This window comes from Molothrus aeneus, chromosome 2, assembly GCF_037042795.1.
Source record: "Molothrus aeneus isolate 106 chromosome 2, BPBGC_Maene_1.0, whole genome shotgun sequence".
In the NCBI taxonomy this organism is placed as follows: domain Eukaryota; kingdom Metazoa; phylum Chordata; class Aves; order Passeriformes; family Icteridae; genus Molothrus; species Molothrus aeneus.
This window is the reverse complement of record NC_089647.1, coordinates 77,616,594-77,644,492: the sequence shown is the minus strand read 5'-3', so window position 1 is coordinate 77,644,492 and position 27,899 is coordinate 77,616,594. Positions and strand designations below refer to the sequence as shown.

The window sequence follows — 27,899 nt, the reverse complement described above, 5'->3', positions numbered from 1 at the left end:
TTTTTATGAACTTCTAATATGTAATAAGTCAATGAAGACATTTTTACAACTTTTATTGGATTATGAATTTATAAATTCAAGGACTCAGAGGCACATAGTTTAAAAGGCCAAGAACACCAAAACTAATTAAGTCACAGAAATCAGAATATTTATGGACGTAACACCAGTAAAAAATAAAAATCACATCCAGACTAAAAGCAACACCTCTTAAAGAGTCATCCTTCAAAGTTAGCATAATAAAAAGTTCTCATTTCCCTCAAAGAAAAATAAATCATCCCACCTACCAAGCTAGAAAAACCTATTTACAGTTGTACTTTGATCAGAAGTATCATTAAGTTGTGTAATACAGCCACTTCTATTCTGCCATTAGAATTTAACATTTCTTTCAAAGTATAGTTGTATTTACAAATGCATAAATATTGTAACTCTGATCTTCATTAAGGTTTGAATGAAAACAGGTTGTTAAGTCACAATACAAACGTGTTAGTGGAAAAGTAGGTGCATTTCAGTATCATTCTCAAAGAACAGGAAGCCAATACTTCTGATAAAGCTCAAGTTCATCAACGAGACCAGGTTTTTAAGTTAGGTTAATGAAGATTAAACCTCTTCTCTGTTAACTCTTTACATCGGTTTCTTCAGTCGACTTTCACTACACTGTATATTTTGGTTACAAACCAAAAGCAGGCAAAGAATCCAATTGTCCCTAAAAGAGAGAAAAAAGAAAATGACGTGTTAGAACACTGACACAGGAGACACTAATTTCTATCCATAGTTTATAAGTCAGGATATATGTATATGTGATCTGCTGTCCTTAGCCTTCAGAACATCAATCACATCAGATAATGGAAAATTACAGACAGTACTCAGACCTTAAAGGCATAAACTACTCTGTAACCTCTCATTATTTTCAGGAGCACAGAATAGATCATGTGGAACACTCTAGTAGTAAGATGTTTCTGTTTGCTTTTTTGTTCTTGTTGTTCCAGTATGCTGCAGTCCCACTCCTTCACACTGCTCCATTTCACCCTTTCTCAGTGACTACTCACACACACTTTATCTCATCTGCTCAGCTGTCAGAACATTGTTATTATGTTTAATAAACATAATAACATCATCAGAGTTCCCATTACTTAGCAATACTTTAAGGTCTTGGAAAACTAGAGCACCACCTTTATTTCTCCACAGACTGAGTTAATACAAATTTCAAACCATAGTGTAGTTACTACACAACTTGTAGTCCTACTGAAAACAGGTGTTACATACCTTAAAAATAAACACTTCTGAAATACTTATGACAGTCAAAAGGTACACACAGATTTGAACTAAAATTGGAGGATGAAAATAATTTCCCTGATTATTTATACTTCTAGCAGAAAAAAACCAGTGGCTTCATCCCTTCTTTTTGTGTAACTCCAAAAGAAACTTTTCACAAAAATATTATTTTGAATGTGAAATAGTTAATATAGTTGGGCTTTGTTAATCTAACTGGATTACATCAAAATTCAGTCTCAATCAGAATGATACTGGATTAAACAGCAGCTCAGAACACCTGTTACAGGAACCTTAATTTCCCACAAAAACTAGGACAGGAAAAAAGCCCTGAAGATTATCTGATCTCTGCCCAAGTACCTCTTCTAGAATTATATCCTGAACTTATACAAGCATCAAAGAAGTTCTTTAGAGGAAAAAAACTTCCTTTGTTTTAGATTTGGTAAGAGGGGCAACAAAAGTTGTGTGGTAACTTGTTGTCTATCAAAGCTTGAAAGGAACCATGAATGATATCATGGTCATTTTTTTTTCACTTTACGCTTGCTAAACTACTGATGTTTAAGTGATTCATTTACTATGATACGTAGTTGTGATCCCAGCTGTGAATCAAAGATTTGTCATGTAGCTCCCGGTATTGTGCCTGCTGAGTCTGATCAATGACCTGGAATGCAGTATGGATGCAAGTGCCTGAAGCATGTGTTACACTGACATAGCAGCAGGGCATCGTCAAAACCCTTCCTCCCCATCCTGACAATTTTTCACAGATGAGTAGGCAGCAGCAGAATAGTTTTCATACAACAATTATGACTTTTTCTTTTTAGCTTTTTTATCATCCTGACATGGGAAGTCAGTTGCCTTTGGGAGCAGTTTTTGCTAAATTGCTAATATGGTTTTTTGGTTCTTTTGTTTAAAAAAAAAAAAAAAAAAAAAAAAGGAGAACTGCCTGTACCTTTACCCTACCTCTGATTTCTTCTGTAAATCCTTATCTCAGAGCACTTCAGTAAATCTCAGAGAACTGAACATAACTGCATTTACATTCATATCAACCTAAATGGACAAAATTCTTCTCAAATCTTAAGAAACAGGATTATTTCCCCAAATTAAAAGGTCATTTGCACTTAATCTTGAGGGAATTAGATAAAAAATTGTTAAGCACAGTGTTTTACAATTCTGTGTAATTAATTACCTCAAGTGTAACCTCCCCTGATTTCAACATAGAAATTGAAAATCTAAAAAACAAAGAGCATAAAGACTGAAAACTGAGTTCTAGTTGCACAGGATGACTTGCATTTCCACTGTCCCAATTACAAACAAATGACTACCACAAAAAGCAGCTGAAAGGGGATGAGAATAAACCACCTCATCTTTGCAAGCTTATGAACCTACCCTAAAAATTTGCTGACAGGTGTTGTACAGCCACTCGGTCAACTGAAAGTGAACACGTGAGCAAAGGAAAAAAGGGGATGCAGTGGACACATCTTAATGCCTCTAGACAATGCCATGTGACATGACTGACTTGAAAGAATAAGGGCAAAAGATGGAAATTATATGGGTATCTGAGATGCAAAAGGCAGCTAAACCATGTCTCAGCACAGAAAATTATTGTAAATCCCCTTTATCTTGAAGGAATCTGCTCCAGAATTAGTGCACACAGGCAAAGTGTGAACAAAGGAGACAGGGTAAACACAATTCTGGTTTTGGGCAAAACTGTTTACTATTACAGGCAGACTTGCTGAACATCTGTTGGAAAAGCTGGTGAAACTAAATTAATGGTCTTTACACTTATGTAAGGCCTTACTGTTTTTCACACTACTTTGTAAGTCTGCACTGCATTTAAAGTTGATCTGCATACAGCAGTACACATTCATTTCCAGTTGAACAACCACACATCCTAGGATTTTTTAGTTCAATGAAACTATCAGTACACCCAGACCAGAAGTAAAGGTTAAGAGAAAAGTAAGGTGAGAAAGAAGAAAACCTGAGCAAGGGAGGCAGAATCTCTGATCTAGGCATTTCAGAATGACTTGCAAACTGGTACAGAAATGTGAATAAAAGCAGAGATGCATAAATTACAAACTATCTGCAAGCAATGCCAAAATACATTGGACTGACTTAAAATGAAGGATGGAAGATAAAACTGACCACTTCTGGGACACAGCTTGATCACTTTTCAGTGAGATTATATAATGCACTCAAGTCCCATTTCTTCCTTTTAAACAGCAATGACCCAAGAAAATCCTTGCAGGCCATTGCTCCCATTCATCATCATCTGCATTCAATCCACAAACAGCTTCAATATTTTCTTAGCTGAAGTGGACATGTCTTTGAAATATTCAGTTATACTTAAAATGAACACCATTCTTAGTTCTTTCTTCTTTTACTATTTTTGTTCCCCTAGGTTAAGTGGAAATGAAAATTCTACTTAAAAGTCATAGTGTGATTTGTATTAAAAGCTCTGATGACAAGCCATTTGTAGTCTATGAGGCCTCAAAAGATAGTGTCTATACACAGATACATATCCAAGACTGTGGAATCATTAAAAGTCATCATCAACATGAAGCCTGAAATTATTTAAACCATTGATCAGTTCAAAGTAGTCTCAGAAGTACTGCTCTGTAGGGCAGAGTATACAAGGACTGCATTCTGCTGCAGCAGAACACAGAATTTTTAAGATTTTTGAGGAGTTGGCAGTTGCTGCTTTCTTGCATCAGTTTGAAAGGAGACTTCTTGTATTTTCACTGCCATTTTCCCACCCTAAACAAGGGCTATTTCTGTCTGACTGAAGACTACAATGGAAAATTTTGTGACCTCATCTCAATTACTGAAGAGGAAATTGAAATGCAGCACCTAAGGACAGATGTATTTTCCGAATGCTCACAATGAAGATTACAAGGTTCTGACAAGTCTGATAAAAAAAAAAAAGTTAGAGAAATTCTGTCTGCTTCCCATGCCACTTCAATGCAATTGGGATACAGGTAAATACATTCCAGAAGAGAGTAAATTTTAAAAAAAGGCATTCTTTGTCTACCTTTATTCCTCTCTCTTCCTTCCAGCTATTCCAAAAAATCTGCTGTTTTTATCTTGACACTGTAAACTTTATACTTGATTGTGTGTGATTTGAAGTGTGCTTTTCCAAAGACAACTTATTTTTAAAAACTGAGTTTGTCATATGACTATCATAAAAATAAAATCTGGAAAAGTATTTATCACATATTTGTAGACCTAATGATAGGCCACACTTCAAGTTAGTAGTTTTGCCTCATCCTCATTTATCTCTTTTATTAAAGTTTGTAAGCACATAGTTGCAATATGCTACACCTGGAAAAAAATCAAAAGGCATACATAAGTTTATAATTCTGTATCAAGATCAGTTTTGCCAAGGATTCTATTGTGCAAAACTAAAGGCAGATTCAAAATTTAAAATTCAGGTTCAGTACACTTACCTGTGAAAAGGAAGAAGATCAAAACCATAATCATGGTATAACCGAAGTATAAAATGGTGCTAGCTGTTCCTGTGATTTGCAGTTTAGAAAAGAAATAATGTATTGCATATATTAGGAAATAAACTGCAGTGAAGCCACTAGTGAGAAATGAACGCCACTGCCAGTGATAGTCCTAGAGTGAGAGAAAATACAAATGGGTGAGAAATACTGCGTACACCTCTAGTCCACTGATCCTACCAGGGAATGCAGAGCTACTTTCTCTATTATCACTTTATCCAAAAGTAAGTTTTTGTAGGGTTTTTTTATCTAGAGGGAGAAGAACTATATATAACCAATACTGCTTTAATTACATCATTCAAAATTAGAGATAAGTAACCTTAAGATCAATAGCAAATACACAAAATACTAAAATCCCAAATAAGCCAGGTGTACTTATTTTCAGCCACAGAGACTTTTTTTTCCCAAGGTTGGGCATGTCTGAAATGCACTCTGATTGAACAAAATTAATGGATTAATTTAGCACCTTCAGAAAACAGGGAGTGAGAATCTAAAGATGTGACATTTGACTCAGCAATACCCAGTGCAAGGTTTTAATATTTCTTACAAGAGTTGCAAAAAGTAGCCTGCTTCACTTTTTAAAGACATGGTTTAAGTACATCTCATCTAGCACTAGTGTTCATGCTGAATTCTGGAATACTTATTTTCAATTACAAAAGCAATAACATTTTTGGAAGCATTCTTAGAACATTATCAGGTTTGAAAACAGAGGAAATATTTCCTACCTCTGCACATAGATGGAAGTAGCAGAGCAATATTGTAGCCTCAGAACATGTAATAACCAAAATAATGAATACCAGAAACAGGAAGCCAAACATGTAATACATCTGGTGGGACCTATAAAAGGGAGTTAAAAAAAAATTTAAATAGCCATTGTGCTATTATTATTTCTTCATAGGTAGTAACATCACCTTCACCTTAAGTATTTTCCCTTCCTATTGAAACTGTCAATTGTGCAGCCATACAATTGACTAATTTATTTTCTAACTAAAGAACAGCAACCTTGGCAACTTGGTCTGAGAACACTGAGAAAGCAAGGCCAAAGCATGCCCCTGGTTGGGATTTTAGAGAAATAAATGACTAAACATAATGGTGAAATCACAGTTCCAGTGAAGTCAGCATGACCTCTTCCACTGACTTCAGAAGAACCTAGATTTCACCTCACATTTCAATCAAAGGGGCAAAGCTCCAAAATAACAAGAAATGTCAAATGCTGTAGCTGTCTGTGTTGGGTAGAGGCACCTATTCAAGGTTCAGAAACAGTTTAACAAGATCCAATAACTAAATTGTGCCAGAAGGAAGACAAATTCCTCACAGTAGATTAGTTTGTCAGTGAGCTCACATCAAAATTCACTTCTACTGCACTAGTCTATGGGGCTTTCTTTTTAAAAATCGTTATTCTTTTTTAATAAAGATTTCACAAGAATTTGTTCTTGGTTCTTTTCTTTCCTCCCAAGAATAGTAATACTTTTCTAGCCTAATAACAACTACCAAAAAAATCTCAAGTTTATTTTAATAAACTTTACTACTGTCAAGTTATATGCTATATATCAGCTTCAGAGCCACTTCCACATGAAGTCGCAAGAGTAGCATGAGAAAACAACAAACTATCTGAAGGTAGGTCAGCTGTAAATTGCTAAGCATATCACAGCCACCTCTCTGCACACCCCAACAAGCACAACAGGCACCGAGTATTATTAAAACATAAAAAAGATATTAACATTTAAATATTATTGAACCAGTATGGTAACAATGCATCCTCAAATAATCAGGGAAAACATCTTGAAGAAAAACTTTCACAAAGAAAGATTTTATGACAGAGAAAATCCAATTTATGGTGAACTTACCAAATACTATTGAGAATGAAGAACAACTGTATAAAGATACATCCAAAAGGAAGAATCCCTCCCATGATAATACCAGGTAATGGCTTTGTATAGAACGATTGCTCAGGAATCTGACGTGGAATTTGATTTGTGCGAACAGGGTGTTCAATAGCCTTTTAACAAAAATAACAAACAGTTAAATAAATAAAGTATCAAACTTTTTTGCTTTCTTTTTGTAATGAGTGGTGGCACAAACTCTACTCTTTATTTTGAGCATGTGCATACCCAGCTACACTACATTTGCTTTTGCTCCAGCTCGGTTACCAACACTTGCTTGGCAAACTTGCTAAAAGACAGCTCTTACTGAAAACATAGTGACAGATATTTTGGACTTCCCTTTCAATGTTTGCCCATCTGTTACAGAGCCTGAGCTGATTTACCATATTTCAGCTGGGGTAGTGGTGGTGCAGATTGCTGCTTTCACCTTCTAAAAATTCCTGCGTGCTGTCTTTCAGGATTTACTTTAAAATTGCACTAGGATAAACTTACTGAAAGGACTCGATCTGGCAATTTAATCCTAATTCAAGACACATGCATGGATCAGCATGGTGAGAGAAAACAACGTAAAGCACTGTAAGATACATCCATACTCTGTATCTTTTGGCTTTCATAATAATTACATCAAAAACATCAACAGATACTTCCTTTCTGATTTGATTTCCAAGTTTTTGTGACAACTACCACATTGCCTTATTAGCTTATCAAACCTTCCTTCCTCCTTAAAAGAAGATGTACACACCTGTACAATGCAGGGGAACTCGATGGAATTTCAACATGGTTATCAGAAAAAAACCACTGAATTAAAAAGAGCCTACTAAAACAATATTCTCTGAAGGTATTACAAGAGATCTACAGAGAGACAGAATCCTGGCTTCCTATGCAGGAGAAAACCTACAAATGTATCTGCACTTATAGAAATTTATTTGTGGGGGACAGTAAATAGTTTTTTAAGAAAAAAAAAAGAAAAAAAGAACGAATCTCATTATTTAATTATTTGGTCACCAAATTATTAAATGTTTGGTCACAAAGAGCCCTCATAAAAATATGTAAAATTGATTCGTTTAGGAGTAAATCACAATTAATGTCTGCCAAGCAGAGATAACCATTTACAGAACACTTATGCAAACAGATTTCACAGAACTCTAGCAATTTGATCAGGAAACATCCTCAGTGTAGAGGGCAGACAGGAACAAGAAATACATGACGAAACCCAGAAATGCAGAATTTGCTTTCCCTCATGCTTGCTGGGTCAAGTACTTGTTTTAGTCTATGAAAAAGATGCTAATTAAAATAAAAATGCTCATATCACTTATTTATCTGTAGCAGTCACTCAATTAAATAGAATGACAATCCAATTTGCTGCAGAGAAGTATCACTGCCACCAATCATGTGTCACAGCCTTGGAATACCAAGACTGGTTCTCTAAGGCAGTTCTAAAGCAACTGAACTGAACTGGAGCCAACAGTGCAACTAGCTAAGGTGCTACCTCAGTCATGGCCTATACAGAGACAAATATTTGTGTGTGTTTATGTATGTATATACTTAAAAAAACAAATTCTCAGAAACACTTACGTTTTTCTTAAACCCAAAATAGGCACCAATAAATGTCAGTGGTACAGATATGCAAAACCAGAGTGCCAAAATAGCAACCAAGGTACCAAACGGAATAGCTGCTGAAGAGCCTTCTCCCCAGAGAATGAGGTTCATGATAAAAAAATCTGCAAATACAATTCTGAAAAACACAGAGCACACTTAGAGCACAGAAATACTTCTGAACATTCAGTAACCTTGACAAAACAATGGCACTGTTTTGAGATTTTAGCATAAATCTCTGCTAAAACCAAATGACACACACAAAATATGAAAACAAAGAGATCAGACAAGCAATTCTTTGTTAATCTAGTGGGACTGAACTCCAGCAGGCACTGACGTTCCAACTAAGCTATTTCAAATATATGCTTGTCTTAACTACACTTCAGGGTAAGACTGCTTGCTGTGATTAAGTGGAAAAAATTATCAGAGTGGTTATACATTATATGACACTATATAAGACTGACTACAGTGCAGTCAGAATAGTGCAGTCCAGAGAATGAAAGAAAACAATGAAAAAGTGGGCCTCAAACTTATTACTATCATAATGCTTTTTCCTAATCAACCTTTTCATGTGGTGAGAGTAAACAAATGCTTACAAAAGAAAAAAAAAATCAAAGGATGATATGCCACTAACCTACTCATCTTTGTCAAAAGTACCATGATACTCTCGTAGCTCCCGGAATAAAGGGACAATGTAAGATTTACTTGTATAGCTGAAACCTAAAAAATTAGCTATGCACATCAGAGATGCAATTTAATTCTCTTAATCATGACAATATTCTCAACTTACCCAGGACAAAGGAATGATGTCAGCAGGACATTTGTTTTCCATTTCTCACCTCCAAATGCTGTATTTTAAAACATTTGACAGAGATTAAAACATGCATTAAGTTCAACTATTAATTTTCCAGTCCATTTACCTGTTCTACTTAGCTTGCAAATACTCAAATAATGTGCTATCATGCCCAAAACCAGTAAACTAAATATTCAGTAATAAAATTGGATTTCCTTATCCTATTGCTTAAGCACAGAACTTCAAAGCAAAACGTCTCAGACCAAGGTCAGGAAAGGTATCCAACTAAAACTGTGTTTCTGACGACTTTATCTACTAAAAGGAGGGAGCAGATTTGCAATATTTCTAAATCTTTAAAAAATGTTTTAAACCTGGAGTGATTAAGAAATTTAAGCTTTCCAGCATTTGACTGCAGGTTTCAGTAGGTAAAGATACATAAATATGTGAAAACCAAGCTTAACAGTTTTCTTGAAATAATTCTTGCCTATGAATCTTACAGAAGAGTCAGAACTAACACGCTTACAGAAGTAGTGATGTTTTCTTGAGTCTTAACAGCATTAAGCAGTGGTGATACCAAAAGACCAAAGATAGCTTTTTTAAGAAAATCTTTATGAATTTGCACTATGCTGATAAAAATTCTAGTCAATATACTTTCAAATGAAAATATCCTGCTGGAGTGCAGTGAAGCAGATAATTTCATCTGAGCACTGCCATAATGACATGCTTCTTTATTTCAAGAGTCAGAAGTGATTATGGTTAGAATGATTTTAATTAAGTTTCTATTTCTTCATAAAAACTTGGTAGAATGTGACAGCAGTTATTAAGATTAACCATTTAATTTCAACTCATGTTTCACTTTTTAAATGCAATTTTGAAAAAAACCCCAACTTTTAAAATTGGATATCCATTTCAGCTGCATTTTGTTTAATACATCACATTATTTGTGTACTATTAACAAAACCCCATTCATGTTTACATGCTCTAATACAGGGTATAAACCACTTCCTGTAATAACAACGAAAATATCTCTGGATCAGTCATTCACTATCTTAGTAATTAAACACAACATTCAAGTATCAACTAAGTGATTACCAATAAATAAAATATTAAATTTTATCCTTAAAAACTACATTTCCACCAAAGACATAGGATTCAATTTACCATTAATACACTTCAAAATATCCTTCAAAACACACAGTATACACCAGAATATCAAGAATAATTCTATCCTCAATTATGCTCTTAGTACTAAAATTTCCTTCTGTTTAAATCTTAACTGGCTTGGATATTAGGAATACTTCATTTTCATGTCACCACCACTATGCAAAAAACTCCCTACAAGATACAAACTCACTTTTCCCACAGTTTTTCCCCACGTGAAAACTACAAAATGGTAAGAAGGAAGATCTCTAGTATCTACTGCCAGGCTGAAGTTCTGAAATAAACTTCTCCTGTAGCCCCATATATTCACAACTAAAGTAGTTCAAAAGATCCGTTTCTCTCAAGTCAAAAAACCTTTCACCTTGAGTAAGGTAATTAAAACAAGCTGTATGTGGAATGCCATGCTTCTTCACCTTAAAATAAATCAGACAGTAAAGGGGTAAACCATCTGAGGCTGGCAGCCAGGCAGGTCTTGAAACAATGGCTGGGATCAGTGAGGGAGAACAGTATCAACTAACTCCTGTCAGGGGCCCAGACACCACAGGGCTGGTTTCTACAACTACAGAACAGTCCTTCTCCCCGTGCTCCAGCCACAGTCCAATAAGCATTATTCTCCAAAATACCTGGGAGCTAGCTAAAAAGAGGTCACCAATCTCAGGCATGCAAGAACTGAGGTTCACAATTTGGGGGTGCAGGTGTGTGTTACCAAGCAACATCCACAGCAAAAACTCAATGCAGGTTTACACAGTCCCCACATTGACAGGAAACAGAAGCAGAAAACAGTCTGATGTGAAGATGTAATGACCTTAGTACTACTATTATTTAATTTCACAAATACACAGCAGCAAGAGCAATTCAGGGTCTTTAGGCATGATTACATCAAAACCAGTGTAACTATGTTAAGTGTTCTATATATGTATATTCTGTTGTTAAGGAAAGTACATTTCCCCACGTTGCCCTGAGGGAAGCTACAAACAGTGCAGCAAAATAAAAATCAGTCCTGTAATGATAATTTATGTTAATGAACTTAAGCCTTGTCATTTTCAGTAACTATTACTCACATTTGTAGAATCTGGCAGCAACATAACCGGCTGGAGTTCCAAGCAGCACCCACAAAACTACAGCACAGGTCATTAGAGCTCCCCTGTTAGCAGGTGACAAAAATCCCAGGCAAGCAAAAACTGTGAAGCAGAGATGCACAATTTTAGAAATGATGTTAGAAACCTTAGACTATATGTTTGACTTAAAGCCAGTACATCAGTTATCTTACAATTTGTGTGTACTAAGTTGCATGTCTACTACATCAGCTCAGCTGTTTCTAATGACTTTAATGAAATTTCTAGACAAAATGATACTGCTATTTTTACTAGCACCATGCAGTTAGCAGTGAAAAATCATGTACAATCAACTAAATCCTCCTCACTTTACTTACACAGGGTAACAAAAGTCATTATTAAGATTTGTGTGCCAGAGCCTAGAAAAACTGACAACAGCATTCCTTTTCTTGGGGGCCTGAAAATATCACCATGAACCAGTTTCCAGCCAAATTCTTCTTGAGCATCTTCCTGTAAAAGAAGTACATCTATTTTAATACAATAGATTACAACTTAAATAGCCTGTTACAGCTACACATTTAACTGGAAAAATTACATTCCAAATAAATTTTAGGAACTACATTTTAGACTTACAGTGGAATCCATTTGATTGTATCTTGCAATATCTTTATGGAGTGTCCTCAACATAATCATAGCTACCATTCCAGACAGAAAGAGGACAATCACCAGGGAATTCATAATACTGAAAAGAAAAAAAAAAGAAAAAAAGAAAATTAATGAAAATCATCATTCAAACTGCAATGTAAACACTGCAGTACAATAAATTTCCTCCTTACCTAAACCACTGGATGTGAGTGTGAGGCATGGATTCCAAAATATAATCCCATCTTGATGCCCACCTGATATTTTTTTCTTCCTGAAAGAGTAAACACATGAACATCAGATACAGTCAGTATCCAACTCATACATTTGAAAGCTGATGTTTGTGCAAAGCAATCTTAAATCTCGTGACTAATTGAAATTTCAAGTTTCATACTTTACAGGGAATACTTCAATAACAGCTACCAAGAGCAAACCTAAGATTTGACCATAGAATCTAAACCAAAATATTTTCTGAATTTGAGCACTTGTGTCTTCTTAAGACATTAAGGCTTACCAAATTAATTTAATTGTGCACCCTCCTTCACGGACTGTATTGGTTCATCTGGAATGGACTAGCAGAATAATGAAAGAACATAGATTTTTTTTAGCACATGTAAGTCCATATATCAAGAAATTAAGCTATGCTATACAGTCTCCAGATGATACTTCACTCACTACATCATGCTCTGTCCAAATTATCCTTTGCTTTCATACAACCTCATTTCAGTACCAAATACCAATCCCATTACAAACAGCTTTTACTGCAGGACAGGTGGGGAGACAGAACTTAGCAGAGGGAAGCAAATTATTCCTCCAGGCATTTCAACAGATTAAACTTATTCAAAATGAACATTCATTGATCAAAAACACTTCAAAACAACATTTCTTTGTTTTATTTTGCAGAGTAAACAGGAAAAAAGGAATAGACAGTGTTAATCAAGGTGAAGGTGGCTATTAAACAAACCAATTAACAAAACTGGCTAGGTGTCTGACAGGCTGTTATTTCAGTAATTTCTAACATACAAGAGCAAGAGCGCTTTTCAGTAAAGCCAGATTTTGAAAAAAATCCAATGGGTTAAAAAATGTAGTCAAGATCACATATATAGTTCACTGAGATAATAAAACTGTGTCTCAAAGGAAGCAACAAATTTCTAAACCAGTATCAATGACTCTAGGACAGAACTGCATTCTTCCTCATACCTAAACTGCCTTTTTTTTCTCTTCCTGAGATGACCTGGTCTGCCAACCCAACAGAAATTCAGAAGATTACCTCCAATTGATGTAACACTGTGCACAAGACAGGTGCACACACACAGCTGGGCATGTCATTTTTAAGGCCAAACAATAAAATAATATGAAGCTGAGGTCACTCTTAATTACTAACTTCTCACAGGTTTCCAGAAATACTTGCTTTTCGGTATACAAATTCATTTCAGCACCACAACTGATATAATATCTGAAAATATCATTATATAGTATATACATAATATAATCCCTCCAATATCATTATATAGTATAGACATAATATAATCCCTCCTGAGTATATTTCTTATACTATTTATTGTATTTTGAACTCAGAGTGGAAACAGTTTGAGAAGGAGTAGGGAACTTTGATAAACAGTTTGTCCAGCAAACTCCATCTACGGAAAACCAAAACAAAACCAAAACATCCCTCTCTTGTCAGCAGAATGAGAAACATTCAGCTATCATTGCTGCCTGCAGTTGCCTGATATACTGCTTCTCTGCTTTTAAATAGAGAGCAGTAGAACAAAGACTACCAGCTTCCTACTCTTTTGAAGGATTCCAGGGGAGGAAGACCTTAAAGAGAAGGCAGCTTTTGCAGCAGAAGGGCAGAAAACTATCAGCTTCAACCTACCTACATGAAACAATTTCTCAGACCTAAGAACTTGGATTGAAAAATGATCTACCAGACAACCTAGGCAGATGTGGAAAGTGTGACTCTTAAAAACCACATACGTGTTTCACATCTACTTTGTGTGTGTTGGTATGCAAAACTGCAATGTATGTGGTCAAATCCCAAGCCACCTCTGACATTCCAGTTCAAATAAAGTTTTAAAGCTACACATTTACTATTCTGAGCCAATTTTAATTGTCCATCTTTATAATTCAGAGTACTAATGCATGATTTTAAGAGGTAACCACCACAGAAATCTTAGTACTCACATGAAAAGTAACTGAGTATGTGTATGCAATTTTGACTTCTCCACTGGCCTTATTACTTATATCCATGGGCACTCCTGAGCAGTCAGGGTTGTCTGGATGAGTATGCTTGTAACTGCAGGGAGACAAGACACAGAATGAAAGCCACTTCACTGACAACATTCTTAAGAAAGAATTCATTCATCTTAGAAAAGCATACCAAGGATTCTTCCCTTCAATATAAGAATTGTACTTAATGTCTCATAAATTTCAGGACTCATAAGGAACATATCCTAAGCTCAGGAATTTTTGAAACTTGAACTTCTTAAACAAGATTTGTTTCTTCTAAAAAGAGCACCGTCTCTAAAGCAGAGTACCAAAATTGAAAGAAGCCTTAGTATTGCTATGAACTTCCAAAACATTTTAAAAGTTACACCACCAGAACTACTAACTTCTCTCAGGAAAAAATACTTTCAACTGAACCAACAATGTGAGAAGCTCAGTTATACCATGAAAGACAAGATGCTAAGAAATAACACAACAGACACCAATTGTGCAAAAGCCACACAGACACCAGGACAACTGATGAGTGTATCTGTGAAATCTTTCTACACAAATCCTGATTGTTGAACAGATCAAATCTTGCACTCCAGTCAAGCCTGCAACAGGCACTGGTGTCCTGTTCTGATACAAGACAGAATATTCCCTGGTAGGGAAATTAGGGTTCTACATGCATGGACACACACACTCATCACACCCCAAAAACACTTACAGGTTTTATTTTATCTTTTCTTGGTCCAAGTAGGAAAAAGTGCAGCAAGGTCCATCAAATTACAAAATTACATTAGACTGTCCTAACTACACTACATCAATCAACAGGAGAGGTAATCTGCAGGTCACATATCTGAAAGCATTTCTGACTAGCAGCAGGTTCCCAGATCAAAACAAGTGTCTCGGGATGGATGACTTTTTGATGACAAGTTACTTTCAACTACTAACCTTTTTGGTTCAAGTTTAGCAGCAACTAGTCTTGCTCCCAGAGCTTCATTCTCCACAACATGGTAATAAATTTTTATGTCAACATGGTTGAAAATATAAAAGGTATCCTTTTCATGAAATTCTGACTGCAATGAAAAAAAGTTATATTAAACAATCAAAAAATATAGACATCACAAAGCCTTAGACAGAAGTCTGCATAACAGAATTTTAGACTGCATATAGTTTTTCTGTCAAGAAGCTCTAAAATATGAATGTGAGATACTGGAAATTATAAAGACAGTAAGTGCCTTCTTGCATTAAAAACATAAGTTAGAAAAGTTAATGCTAAGAACAGTCTAGTAAAATTGAAAAGTAGAAAAATTAATTTAAATATTTAATATATATATATTATTAATCAATTTAACTGAAAATGTCCTAATTTATTTAAGTATCAACCTGAATAGATAACTAAGGGACAACTTTTGTTATTAGAAGCATTTCAAAAGCATCAGCTATTTTAAAACAAAGAGTCTATTTTTCAGAAATTAAACAGAACCTCCCAAAACAACGCAAATAAATGCTCACTGTGGCAGAACAACCTTTGAAATCAAAGATGCACAGGGATGAACAGCAAGCAGCAGTCAAGAATGCTGAATGCAAACCTCAGGTGAAGGGAAATATCGCCTTGGAATTTAGTTAGTTTAAGAGGTTGTTAAACTCACAAGTAATTTAACAGTTATGTCTACTGAAATTCAGTTAGAACCTCTAAAGTGTTCTATCCTCACCCTTTCCATAGAGCAGCCCCACTTATAAGAATAGTTACATAAATGAAATGTTCTTCTACAGTACATCAGTTATTTATTCAAAGGTTATTTTCCTTTAATTAAAAACAAGCCTTAAAATAAGATTAAAATAATATTGCCAGATTACATATTTGATCGTAAATGCATCCATTCACATGGAGACCCTGAAACCAACTCATTATGGAGGCAATTAAACAAAATTGGCAACCACAGAAATTGTTATCTTTGTTAAGATCGATTCAATAAAACCAACCACTCTGAAAAACCCCAAAAACCTATCCCAAGTTCTCAGTGACCTTGCCATGGAAGAGGTCTGTGATAGGCAAAGACTTCCTGGACTTTCTTATCTCCATAATGCTTTCAGTGCACTTATCTGGATCTCCACCATATCAGTGCACTTATCTGGATCTCCACTATATGATCTATCACAAGAGAATCTTTTTCCATCAGCTCCCAGTTTTAGGAAAAGCAAACCTTCCAAAAGTACGGAGAGGTACAAACACACCTATGCAAATCTGCTTCCATGAAAACACTTCTATCCCACAAAAATTTCAAGTCCAAACCTTCAAACATTTCCATTTCTTAGGCAATGAAGGATGACCTTCACCCTCCACATGTACTGAATGTTATGCATGTTCACCCCCTGATCTTTTAGAGCTCTTCTGTACTATGCAGCATAAGAGACAAGGTTCTTAGGCTTAGATCAGGCTTTCAAATTGAGGTACTTGCAGAGACCAAAACACTCACCTATCTTTAGGCAACATGTATTCTTAAAATAGCAAGGACTCACCATAGAAACATGACACAGGAGAAATGCTGGTCTCTAAATTAGTAAGAAGTAATATATATTAAAAATATATATAATTGCATAAACATACATTAATAACACAGGCATCTTTTGGACGGCCATCTTCTGTAATGTAACAGCCAATAGGAAAACCAGGATTACAGAACCTCTGGCCATCTTCCACATCGTAACACCATGTCACAGGCATGTTGTCCACAATCCTGTAAATGACATAGTGACACTTCAACATTTTTCAAAATACACAGTGTAATGGAAACAAAACCAGATTAACATTAATCTACTTTGCTATATTCATTATTGGAATATTGACTACAAGAATAATACTATCCATGGAATGGCACTGATTGCCAATCCAAGTTCCAAATGAGTTACAAGCATGGAGCTCTTCAACTGAAACCACTCTATTCATGGCACTGCTTCATGAAGTCCCCATGCAAAAACAGCCCAAAGCCAAAAACTCACCCAGTCCAAATTTGTAACAATTTAACTTATTATTTTGTCTTTAAATAATGGCCAAAATAATCAAATTTGCTGAACCAGCTAAAATGGACAATTTCAAGTTTAAGACAAAACAAAATTTTTTTTTAAAAGCCTACATCACAAATTATTAATTCTCCAGCTTCCTCATTGCAAAATACATTTTTCATAGCACTCTTAAAGCTTTTTTTTTTGCTACTTAAGTGAATTCCTAATCATTAACCTCATTTATAGCTACCAAAGAGTATGCAACATTTTAATTAGATGATTTGCATTACCAAAAAATTGTAAGCCATCAAACAACTGTTTTTGTAAGAACTCCCATGTCTGAGAGAGCCAGTGCCAACTGGCTCCAACAGACTCCCTGCTGGCCAAGGCCAGAGGCAGCACCTCTGGGAAACAGATTAGAAAAGGGAGAAAAAACTCTTCACAACAGCATCTGCAGCTGGAGAGAGGAGTGGGAATATGTACAACTCTGCAGACACCAAGGTCAGTGGAGAAGGATGGGGGAGAAATGCTCCCGGCACAGAGGCAGAGATTCCCCAGCAGCCTGTGGTGCAGCCCATGGTGAGTCAGGCTGTCCCCTTGCAGCCCAAGGAGGACCACAGGGCAGCAGATATCTGCTTGCAGCCCATGGAGGACCCCACATCAGAGCAGGTGGATGTGCCCTAAAGAAGGCTGTGATCCCATGGGAAACCCACACTGGAACAGGCTCCTGACAGGACCTGCGGCCCCATGGAAAGATGAGGCCACTCTGCAGCAGGTTTGCCAGGACCTGTGAATCCATGGGAAACCCACACCTGGAGCAGCCTCTTAAAGGACTGCATCCCATGGAAGGGACCCCCACTGGAGCAGTTCCTGAAGAGCTGCAGCCCATGGGAAGGACTTGCACTGGGGAAGTTCATTAAAAACTCTTCCATGGGAGCAACCCCACAAGGCCAGGGTGTGGAGAGTCCTGGTCCTGAGGACGAAGGAGTGGCAGAGACAACGTGTGATGAACTGACCACAATCCCCATTCCCTGCGCCCCTGTGCAAAGGAGGTGGTGAAAACTGGAAGTGAAGTTGAGCCTGGGAAGAAGGGAGTGGTGGGGAGAAGAAGTTTTAAGCTTTGGGTTTATTTCCCATTACCCTTCTCTCATTTGGCTGCTAATAAATTAAACTAAATTCCTCAGTTTGAGTCAGTTTTGCCCATGACAGTAGTTGATGAGTGATCTCTCCCTACCCTTATCTTGACCTTTTTGCTACATTTTCCCTCCCCTGTCCACTTGAGGAGGGAAGTGACAAAGCAGCTTTGGTGGGCACCTGGTGTCCAGCCAGGCTCCACCCACCCCACAGCTGGACTCAATGATTTTAGAGGTCTTTTCCAACTCAATCAATTCTGTGCTTGTATACTTGAAATTTTATCTCCATAATGTATGCTAGAGAAATTGCTTGCTTTTGTTAGTGTTTTCATCTCCTAATCAAAACAAAGCAACATTAACATATTGCAAGTAGGTTTTGTTTGGGTAAAGACTTTCCTTTGCATCTATGCAGCAAAGACATCCTGAGCTGCCTTCAAGCAGCAGCAGCAATGCCAGAGCAAATTGGTAGTTTAAGAAGCAAATCATTTTTCACAGCTAATCTTCAAATTTAAAATGACTTGAAGAGATTATACATGTGGAGCAAATATGCTATTCAACAGTGTTCTTATATGTCTCTCAAGAACATCTGGTGATGAACAGTCAGCCAAGATATCAGTATAGCTGTTGAGTCCAATTCAGTATGTCAATTCCTAATCTTATTAAGTGGCTTTTGAAACCTTAGAAGTATTTTGCACCATCTGTGTTCCCCAGGAATTTCATGATAAATTGAAGCTGGATAATAACCCTCTACTGAATCCTACTTATGCTACCTTGTTCATCCCTGTACAACATACCTCTGTACCATACTCCTGGAGCACGCATCATTAATCACAAAATCCAGCCACGGCCACTTTGTGAAGCTGTGGCTAAGGAGGACTAACAGACATAACCAGGGATTTTTCACTGGTCCCTAAGTTTTAGGGCAGTGGGCAGAGAAAAAAAACTATAGTAAAAATGCAATTAAAAGAATTAAGAAATAAATCAAATTTCAAGGGAAGTTTTCACACTAAAAAACAGAATTATATCTTACTTAAACCTCTACTTGAATACACTAATTATATTTTTTAAACAATTTAATCTAGAGGGAAAAAAAAAACCAAACCAGTCTGAAGTACTTTTTTGTATGATTAATTTTACACAGCTCTGTTTCAGCTTCTATCAGCTTAAGTTATGGGTTTTCCTAAAAAAAAATTATCTTCTTTCAAGCTTCGTAGTCTTGGGAAGCTATTTTTAAGTTACACACCAAAACATACACAACCTTTTATAGCTGAGTCTTTTATGCCAGACTCACATGCATTACTGAAATTCAAAGTGGTGCAAATATTACAAACATATGCAGTATTTAAGAGGAATATAATCAAGTCCAGCATGTTTGAAGCTCCACTTCTTTTAGCATTAGGCATACACACTTCAAATCCCTGCAAAAGTAGCTGTACATTTCAGAGTTTCTTTATGGCCTCCTTGTTCACCTACCTGAACATATGACTCTTGCCTGTGAACTCTTCTGACATAACCTATCAAATTCCTACTATACTCATTTTCAAGAGGCTCCCAGAACATTTACATCAGTGAACCACAGTTTACCCCCACAAAGGGATTTCCCATATCAGTTCTTGAGAGCAGTAGAAAATGTACTTGTTGCCTTTCCAGCTGTTTCAAAATTGAAGGAATGGAACGTAGCATTACAGAAAAACAGTTAATGACAGTGGCAACATTCAACCTGCATTTTTACTAAAATACCCAAAAAGTTTAAATCCAAATAGATGAAGACCAACACATTTGTTCCCACAAAGCAGGAGGCCCATATTTGGAATTAGAGCATACCTATGAGTGACACCAATTAATGATGCTCATGCATTCCTTGCTAAGACATGCCTCAGGAACTCATGCCCAAGTTGTTCCTTCTATTCTTGCACCTGAAAGCTGCTGTTGGCAGAGCCTGCCAACATGTAAAGCACTAAACACTGATAACATGGCTGGGACATTTCCAGTGTCAAGACTGAGCCTGCTGATAAACATTTCACAGCTCTTGGATGTGGGTGCAGTGTTGGGAAACTGAATATCTGCCTGAGATTCAGCACACTCATTCAGCCTTGCACCACCCTTACTGCCCATCAAACGAGGATTCAATGTCTGAGCTCAAACAGAGCTCCAAGGTCAATCAGATGGTTACAGAGAGGCCCCAGAGAATAGGAAAGGACCAAGCCTTTATGCATTCCTCAAAATTACTTATTTAATTAGTTTTCATTGGCCACCTTTCCCTTTCACATCCATAGAAGAGAAATAAACATTGCATAAGAGTCTTTCAGAACTGTTGATCCTGTCTCCTGGACACAGCATTTGAAGGCGAGTGCGAGGCCTCTCAAGGAAAACAAAGACAACATAGCAACAGAATAAAGGCCCTGTAAGACTCTTCTCAAGCTAAGGCAGGACTAACTTCTATATTTACAGGTGAAAAAAAGCAGCAGTATTTTACAGTAAGCACAAAGCTTTGTGTTTAGAAACAGATTAATTTCCATTGCTCTTCATGCCTATCCTTCAAGTGACAGAATTTTTTTTAAGAAGATAGCAAACAATATGACATTTTATGCAAAAAGAGAAGAGGAAGATATTAAGCGCACGTATCTAGTGTTCCATCTGTGTTAACTTGAAAATACAAAAGTATAAACTAAATTATCACCAACATACTACACTAACCAATCTATGAATTTTAGACTTACCAACTTACCAGTGATGTTGATAATTCAGTAGCATACTTTTTTTCAAAAAGTCTAATTTCTGTTTGTCTTCTGGCTTTGTGGTATCATATGTTTTTGTACAAACAGATTTACATGTCTCCTTCTTGTTGAATGTGAACTAAGAAAAATGAAAGACTCATGAGCAAAAAGGTTGTAACAAACTGTCTTATTTCAGTACATAACAATTTATCCTATACATTTCATTGCCTATACTATTATAATGAAAACACCTAAAAATTACTGAGACTAGGTACATCAACCCTCCAGAGGAGGTTTTTATATTGGTGTGTGCTCTAAACCCCTCCCTGTGCTCCCTGTAGGAGCCCTACAGGAAGAGCTCCTTGTTACTAACTAGCACACATTTTCTGCCATGATTGACCAGATAAGTCATTTGACCTCTCAGCAGCCATGCTGTCACAGGCAGCTTCAACTGGTAACTTTCTCTCCTACTACCTCTTGTAGAAGAGAATGTGAGAGCTTCAGTCAGCAGGAAAGACCAGCAAGCTAACACCATTTATAATTCGTCCGTTTTATGGCTGCAATATTTTCAGATCTGGTTCTAAGAAACAGGAGTGCTGAGCAGCAATAATCAGGTTTTGTCAGATCCCAAAGAGAGAAGATAACCTGCAGAGCATTTCAGGGTACAGCCCCACAATGCAGAGCATTGCAAGTTACAATTACGTTAAACTGACAGATTTTTATCGTGTGGAATTTCAGATGCTGAAGTTTCTCAGATAAAGCCCTTGTGAAAATCATCTTCAAGATTCTGATCTCCTTTGGTTACATTTGAATGCACACATTAGTGTCAGAGAACCAACCCTGTAAGGAGATGGTTCTATCCTCTCCCCAAACAAGACTTGGCCAAGGTTTTCAGATGGACGCTTCTTTCCTTCTGCTTGACAAAAATCAAACCTAAATTAGAGAAAATATACAAAAATGAATAAAATATTCTCAGCTGCAAATAATGTTCCCAAATCAACATGTTCATCACAAGTGAAGGAGCTATACAGCTTTCCCTGTAGATAACAGTTTCTTCATTTAACCTGTGAAGTGTGAAAATCACTATCATGGTTTGAGAAGAAACCAGATGAAACAGAACCAACATTGAAGTCTCTTCATCAGCTATTTCAGAACATTGTAGCACAAGTTTCTTTGAGTAATTGAAGTTTCCTATTTGAACAGGGATTTTAGACAAGAATTAAATCTTCATCTAGAGTTTAATAATGACTCTCAGAAAAAAAGCATGCAGGCCAGATTCCGGAATTTGAGGGAAAATAAAAATAAAAAAGACAGAGACAGCTCCTTTACAACAAACACTATTAAAGAGGTTATTACAGTTTTATTCACCAACACATTTAATAGCACATCCTCCATGTTTTTCCAGTCTGTTTTTAAAAATAGCACATTCGTGTTCTTTAAAGTGTAGACATAACTGGTGCTTAAGCTCTTCAATATTAACAGTTAAAATATTCTTTATAGCAAAAACTTTACATAGTTGTACCAGGCACTGATACATTTTGTGCACTCCTATGATGTGTACAAAGAAAACATTTAACACCTCATTAAGATAATTGATGGGATGTTCGCACCTCATTACCACTTTAACTCATCTGGCATCGGCTACCAAAGACAGAGGTAATACTTTGATCTACAGTGACAACTGATGCAGTAAAGTATCATATATTTATACACACATATTTTAACCTTCAGTTACACTACAACAGCGATTCAACCTGCATGACGGCCTATAAATCCATGCACTGAAGTTATGAGCAGAAAACAGACAAAGGAAGCAATGCAGGCATCCATCTGCTCACTGAAAATTCTGTTATTTGTAAACTTACGTTAGCAAAATAAATCGCCATGCCTCGGTGGCACACTGCTGTAAGTAGTAGATAATACTATAAGGTAAATTAAATCCATCTTTTTGGAAAAACTGACAATTAAAATAGCACAAACGGTGTAATATACTTACGCAGTGTACTCATAGGGGAGGACAGACTCTACTGAGTCAAGCCTGTTCACAAACAGCTCGATTCCAGACTGAAAGAGCAGAGATAACCAGCAGTTACATTTAAAGCACTTCTTCAATTCCCAAGGATATATAAAAATAGATTTGTTTGAATAAGGTTAAGGAAAGCTGAAAATGCAAGATTTGTGTAATGGTACATCTTGATGTGTAATGAACTGTATCTGCTGGGAGCACAAGTAAGGCACTATCTAACCATCACAAAAGCAGTGACCATATGACAAAAACACTTAAAGGCTAGCATAGCCACTCCAACTACAAGATAGCAGGAAATCATGCACAAAAATAATATCATTAGCACAGCTGCCAGTGTTTGAGTTTAATGTACCAAGTTAGAGTCATATTAGTCATCACCACAACTTTTGTGTAATAGAAGTCTTAAAAGAACATGAAGGAAAGTGCAGATGAGACCAGTACTTCTTCCTGTAATTAAGGATGCTCCACAATTTTATATGTGTAGTAACTATAAACTGAACTACGATAATTTCAACAGTGCATTCAGACTGATACATTTTAAGTTTCAACAGAATCTCTTTACAAAGAGAAGGCAAGGATACCCACATTTATCTTCCTATAGAAGTTTTTCACTAACTCTATCAACTCGAGTAAGGACCTGAAATTCAGTCTACTGTGGTTTCAGACTAGTTTAATCTATATACATTAATTACAGATGGGCTACTCCGCTTCTATTGAAAGGGAGAGGACTCTCACTCTACCCTCTTAGTCTCAAAATCCCTTCCCTTATTCTAGTCTTGCAGTTCCAATAAATTTCAAATGTTTGCTGTACACTGCTTTTGGCAGTTATCTGCTTGTACAGTAAATCAATCTAATGGGCTTAAACAGCAAAAGACTTAAACAAAAAAGTTTTGAAGAGCAGTTCTTAGTATCATAGCAGGCTGTCCTCACTTCAGCTGGGACAGAATTTACTTCTTAGTAGCTGGCACATTGCAGTGTTTTGTATTCAGTGAGTGAATAATGTGATAACACATTGAAGTTTTAGTTGTGGCTAGGTAGTGCTTACCCCGAGTCAAGGACTTTTCAGTTTCCCATGCTCTGCCAGCACAGAGGTGCACAAAAAGCTGGAAGGGAACTGGCCAAGGGGCCACTCCATACCATGGAACGCCACACTCAGAATATAAACTGGGAGAGTTGGCTGGAAGGGGACGATCACTGCTCTGAGATGGGCTGGGCATCCATCAGTGGGTGGTGACCAATTGTACGGTGCAACTTGTTTTGCCTGGGTTTCATGCCCACCTCTCTCTCTCTCCTTTTCATTAAAATTATTGTTATTGTTAGTGTCATTAGTAGTAGGAGTATTTTTTTTCCGATTAAACTGTTCTTATTTCAACCCACAAGTTACTTTTCCCCCTGTTTCTCCTCACCATCTCACTGGGGTCAGCAGGGAACAAACAGCTGTGTGGTTCTTAGTTGCCAGCTAGGGTTAAACCACAACACAAACTGAGCTGTCTTACTGTGTAATCAGACAAAAGCTGAAGAGCAAAGCAAAGGTGAATGCCCTCAAGAACAAACCCTCTCCCTTTCAACAGCAAGCCATCTATTCTCTTACCAACAGAAGAGCATTTCCTCCCTATGAAAATTCACTCAAGTTTAGCCAAACCAAGAAATTCTGGAGAAAAAGAAAAGCCAGAAATGTTCACATGTATCTGTAGCTCAGATACTTCAGCTGGGTACCGTTTTACTGATATGACTTAGCTGTCCATGTGCAAGTCAGGATGCAGTCCTGGGAGACACAGGAAGTTCTGTGGGCTGTTAGCATGACCCACTAAGTGAAGACACACCTTCAGGCTCATCTTTCCCCTGCCCCAAGCCATGCAGACCTGCTGCTCACCTCTGGGTAGTCTATGCTTGCCATAACTCTGTAAGTCACTTCAACTCCCAGACACAACAGGAAACTAGACTGGCAAAAAGTTGGATAGTTTCCTGCCATGTTAAGCTCAAAACCACAACAAGTAACACAGCTGAGTGAATGCAGAGGACAGGAACACATTGCCCAGGGGAAGGCAGCAATGAAATCTCTCACTCTCAGCAGCAGGGAATTAGACTGCCTCAGCTGGCCACAGAACCATGGCCTTAAATCAGCTACTTTCATCGGAGGAGATTTACTGAATGCCGCAATTTTTCCTAAGAATTACATGCATGATTGCAGATCAGCATATTTGATAAACCATTTCCCATACAACACCAAACCCTTTTTGGAGCAATCAGGATTTTTTAAAACTGAGTAAGGATTCTTAATCTTTAGGCAAGAATTACTATTTAAGTCTGCATAGATCCCATTCCATTTCTGACAGTATTCTAACCAAAACCAGAAGAAGCAGCCAAACTGAGTTTGCCCAAGCAGATTAGCAGGAAACTTGGAGATAGGGGGAAAGCCACAGGTCTCGCTGTTCTTAGCTACATGCCCCATTAACAACATCTCATCCCACCTCACCAACACAGGACAGGAGATCACAGGGATCATAACAAACAAATAGTAGGTATTGAGATCTGGCATGTGGATTGAAATCCTCAGGCAGAGGAAAATGCACTATTACTGACATTGTAATTAACAGTGAGAACTGCAAGAAACCTGTGAGAAATGAAGCCTGTCCAAGGAAGCTTAATTTTATCCACTTACATAAATGTGATACAGCAATAATCCAATCATATATTGTTTCTCCTTACCAGGAACCAGAGTACATTCAGCTGCAGACTACATGGAGAGAATTAGATGTGAAGAGTGCTTTAGACTTCTCCATGTGCCTACATCTAATATGGAAATTGCAAAGAGGTGGCTAATTGCAGAAAGATTTTTTGCACTACTACAGCTGTCAAGGTGTTCAGCTGCCTGCTGGTGGTACATTTAAAGTACCCAAGTACCTCATGTCACATTTATTAAATGATAAAATCTCAGGAGAACACAAACATTTTGTACGTGTTTTATGAGGAATAAAACTGCAGAGATATCTGAGAAAGATCACCCCATAAGTGTCTCAGATTGGTTACAAAATATAGTAGGCTATGAAATCCACCTGACTTTAAAAAATAAATCTGCCTTCTACAAGCTTAAAACAGGAATAATCCAAACATTGTAATGTTTTTCAGGGATGTGAAAAAACACAAACTGCAGCTTGAAAGCTTTAGCCTGTATTTGAAAAAACCCATTCCTTAAGAGGGTGGTGCAGCACTCTAACAGGTCACCCAGGGAGGAGATGGCTACATGCTTGGATGTTTCCAAAGCTTGCTTAAACAAAGGTAGAGCTGAGTTGATCTAGTGTTGACAAGAGTGGTGCTTTCTGTCCTCTCATGCTCCATACCCATGAGGCTTGCAGTATATGACCTGTTGAGGTCACTTCAAACACCATTTCTGTAGTCCTATAAAAGAATGCCCACAGGACATTTTACTACTACAACTGAACTGCCTTCATTGTGTGCTTGGTTTATTCCCAGCTCGGCTGATTCAGGACAGCAGAAGGATAAAGTCAGCACATGGTATTTACCAAAAGCATACAGTTTTAAGCAGGCTCTTATTCTGAAGAATTATGAACCAGTGTTTCATGCAATGCAGAAACTGAGAGCTCAGAAAGTGCAAGACAGCCGCTTTCTACAGTAGTAAGACCATGGATCATAAAATTGATTAGTCTTGAACTTTCTCATTCAAGTATTAAAGCATAGTCTGCTGTAATTTCCATCACAGCAGCAGGAAACAACTTCAAAACGTGCTCCAAAGGAGCAAAGATGATTTTTCATCAGAGGAGATTTACATGACTGCTCCCCACCAATATCCTTACAAATGAGTTACTTGGTTATGCAAACTTTGCTTGTCCCTTCTGCAGACATGAAGGTAAGTTTAAGCTTCACTTGACATTCCGGGCCCTGGCAGCCCCTACACTTCAGGTTCCTGCAGCCAGGAAGACACAGCAAGGAAAATGTTACGGGATGTTTACTTTGATATCTGCTCCAGCCACCAGCTGCTCGCTCCTGCCAAGAATCACACACACACACACCCCTCGGCATGACCTGTCACTGCCATCCTTTCTTGCTGCAGCTTTCCTGCAGGGATTTGAAAGGACACAAGAGATAACCGGCCGGAGCTTCCTACTTTCCTACTTCCCCGACGTGGCCGTAACTCACAGGATGAGCCGACAGCTCTCTCCTTCCCTCGGAGGGATCGTGGTCATCCAGCCAGGCCGGAGCTGAGCCAGGCAAGCACCTCTGCCATTCCCCTGGGTCCTCTGTCTCATCAATTTCCTTTTCAAGGAGCAATGGTCATAAACTAAATTACAAGAAGTTTCACCTCCACACGAAGAGGAACTTCTTAAGCTGAGGGTGACAGAGCACTGGAACAGCTGCCCAGGCGGTCACGGAGTCTCCCCCTCTGGAGACATTCAGACGCGCTCCTGTGTCACCTACTCCCGGTGACCCTGCCTTGGCAGGGGGGCTGGACCGGGTGTCTCCAGAGGTCCCTTCCAACCCTAACAATTCTGTGAGCAACTTGAGCACAGCGGGAACGGAACCACGCTCGGGGCCCCGGCAGCCACAGCCCCGGTACGGCACGGCGAGGTGGCTCCAACCCCTCCGGACAAACTCCACCACGCAGCCCCGCGGCAGGGGGACAACACCCAGGCCGCGCCGCACCCGGGCGGCCTCAGGGGCCTCCCCTCAGCGCCCCCCGGGCTCACCTTGCACTCGGGCTTCTCCTTGCCGGCCTCGCAGAAGTTGACGGGCGCCAGGCCCGGCAGGTAGAAGGCGGCGGCGGGCGCGGTGGCCGCCGCCAGCGCGGCAGCGATGAGGAGAAGCCGCCGCAGAGCCATGTCCGGCCGTGGGACCACGGGGCAGGGGCCGGCGGGGCCGGGGTCGCTGGGCGGCAGCGGGGTCGCGGCTCC

At 38.1% G+C, this 27,899-nt stretch overlaps 1 protein-coding gene across 1 annotated transcript; it reads right to left on the bottom strand.

The window, feature by feature from the left end:
- Positions 1-36: 36 nt before the first annotated feature.
- On the bottom strand, positions 37-27,899 carry TM9SF2 (transmembrane 9 superfamily member 2). The gene is made up of 17 exons (XM_066545140.1): positions 27,696-27,899; positions 22,960-23,027; positions 21,803-21,896; positions 20,975-21,102; positions 16,719-16,848; positions 15,059-15,183; positions 14,084-14,195; positions 12,094-12,173; positions 11,891-11,999; positions 11,635-11,767; positions 11,264-11,383; positions 9,039-9,096; positions 8,228-8,387; positions 6,617-6,768; positions 5,495-5,606; positions 4,713-4,884; positions 37-703 (listed from the first exon to the last, which is right to left on the bottom strand). Exons 1-17 carry the CDS (start codon positions 27,825-27,827, stop codon positions 636-638), a joined length of 1,953 nt encoding a protein of 650 aa, XP_066401237.1. The 5' UTR covers positions 27,828-27,899; the 3' UTR covers positions 37-635.

What these genes read in the sequence shown, in the direction of transcription:
- TM9SF2 (XM_066545140.1), bottom strand. Translation starts at nt 27,827, where the DNA reads ATGGCTCTGCGGCGGCTTCTCCTCATCGCTGCCGCGCTGGCGGCGGCC. An exon ending in CTGAATTATCAACATCACTG is followed by an intron (nt 16,849 to 20,974) that starts GTAAGTTGGTAA and finishes TGTCATTTACAG; the next exon opens with GATTGTGGACAACATGCCTG. An exon ending in GATCTTCTTCCTTTTCACAG is followed by an intron (nt 704 to 4,712) that starts GTAAGTGTACTG and finishes TCTCTCTTTTAG; the next exon opens with GGACAATTGGATTCTTTGCC.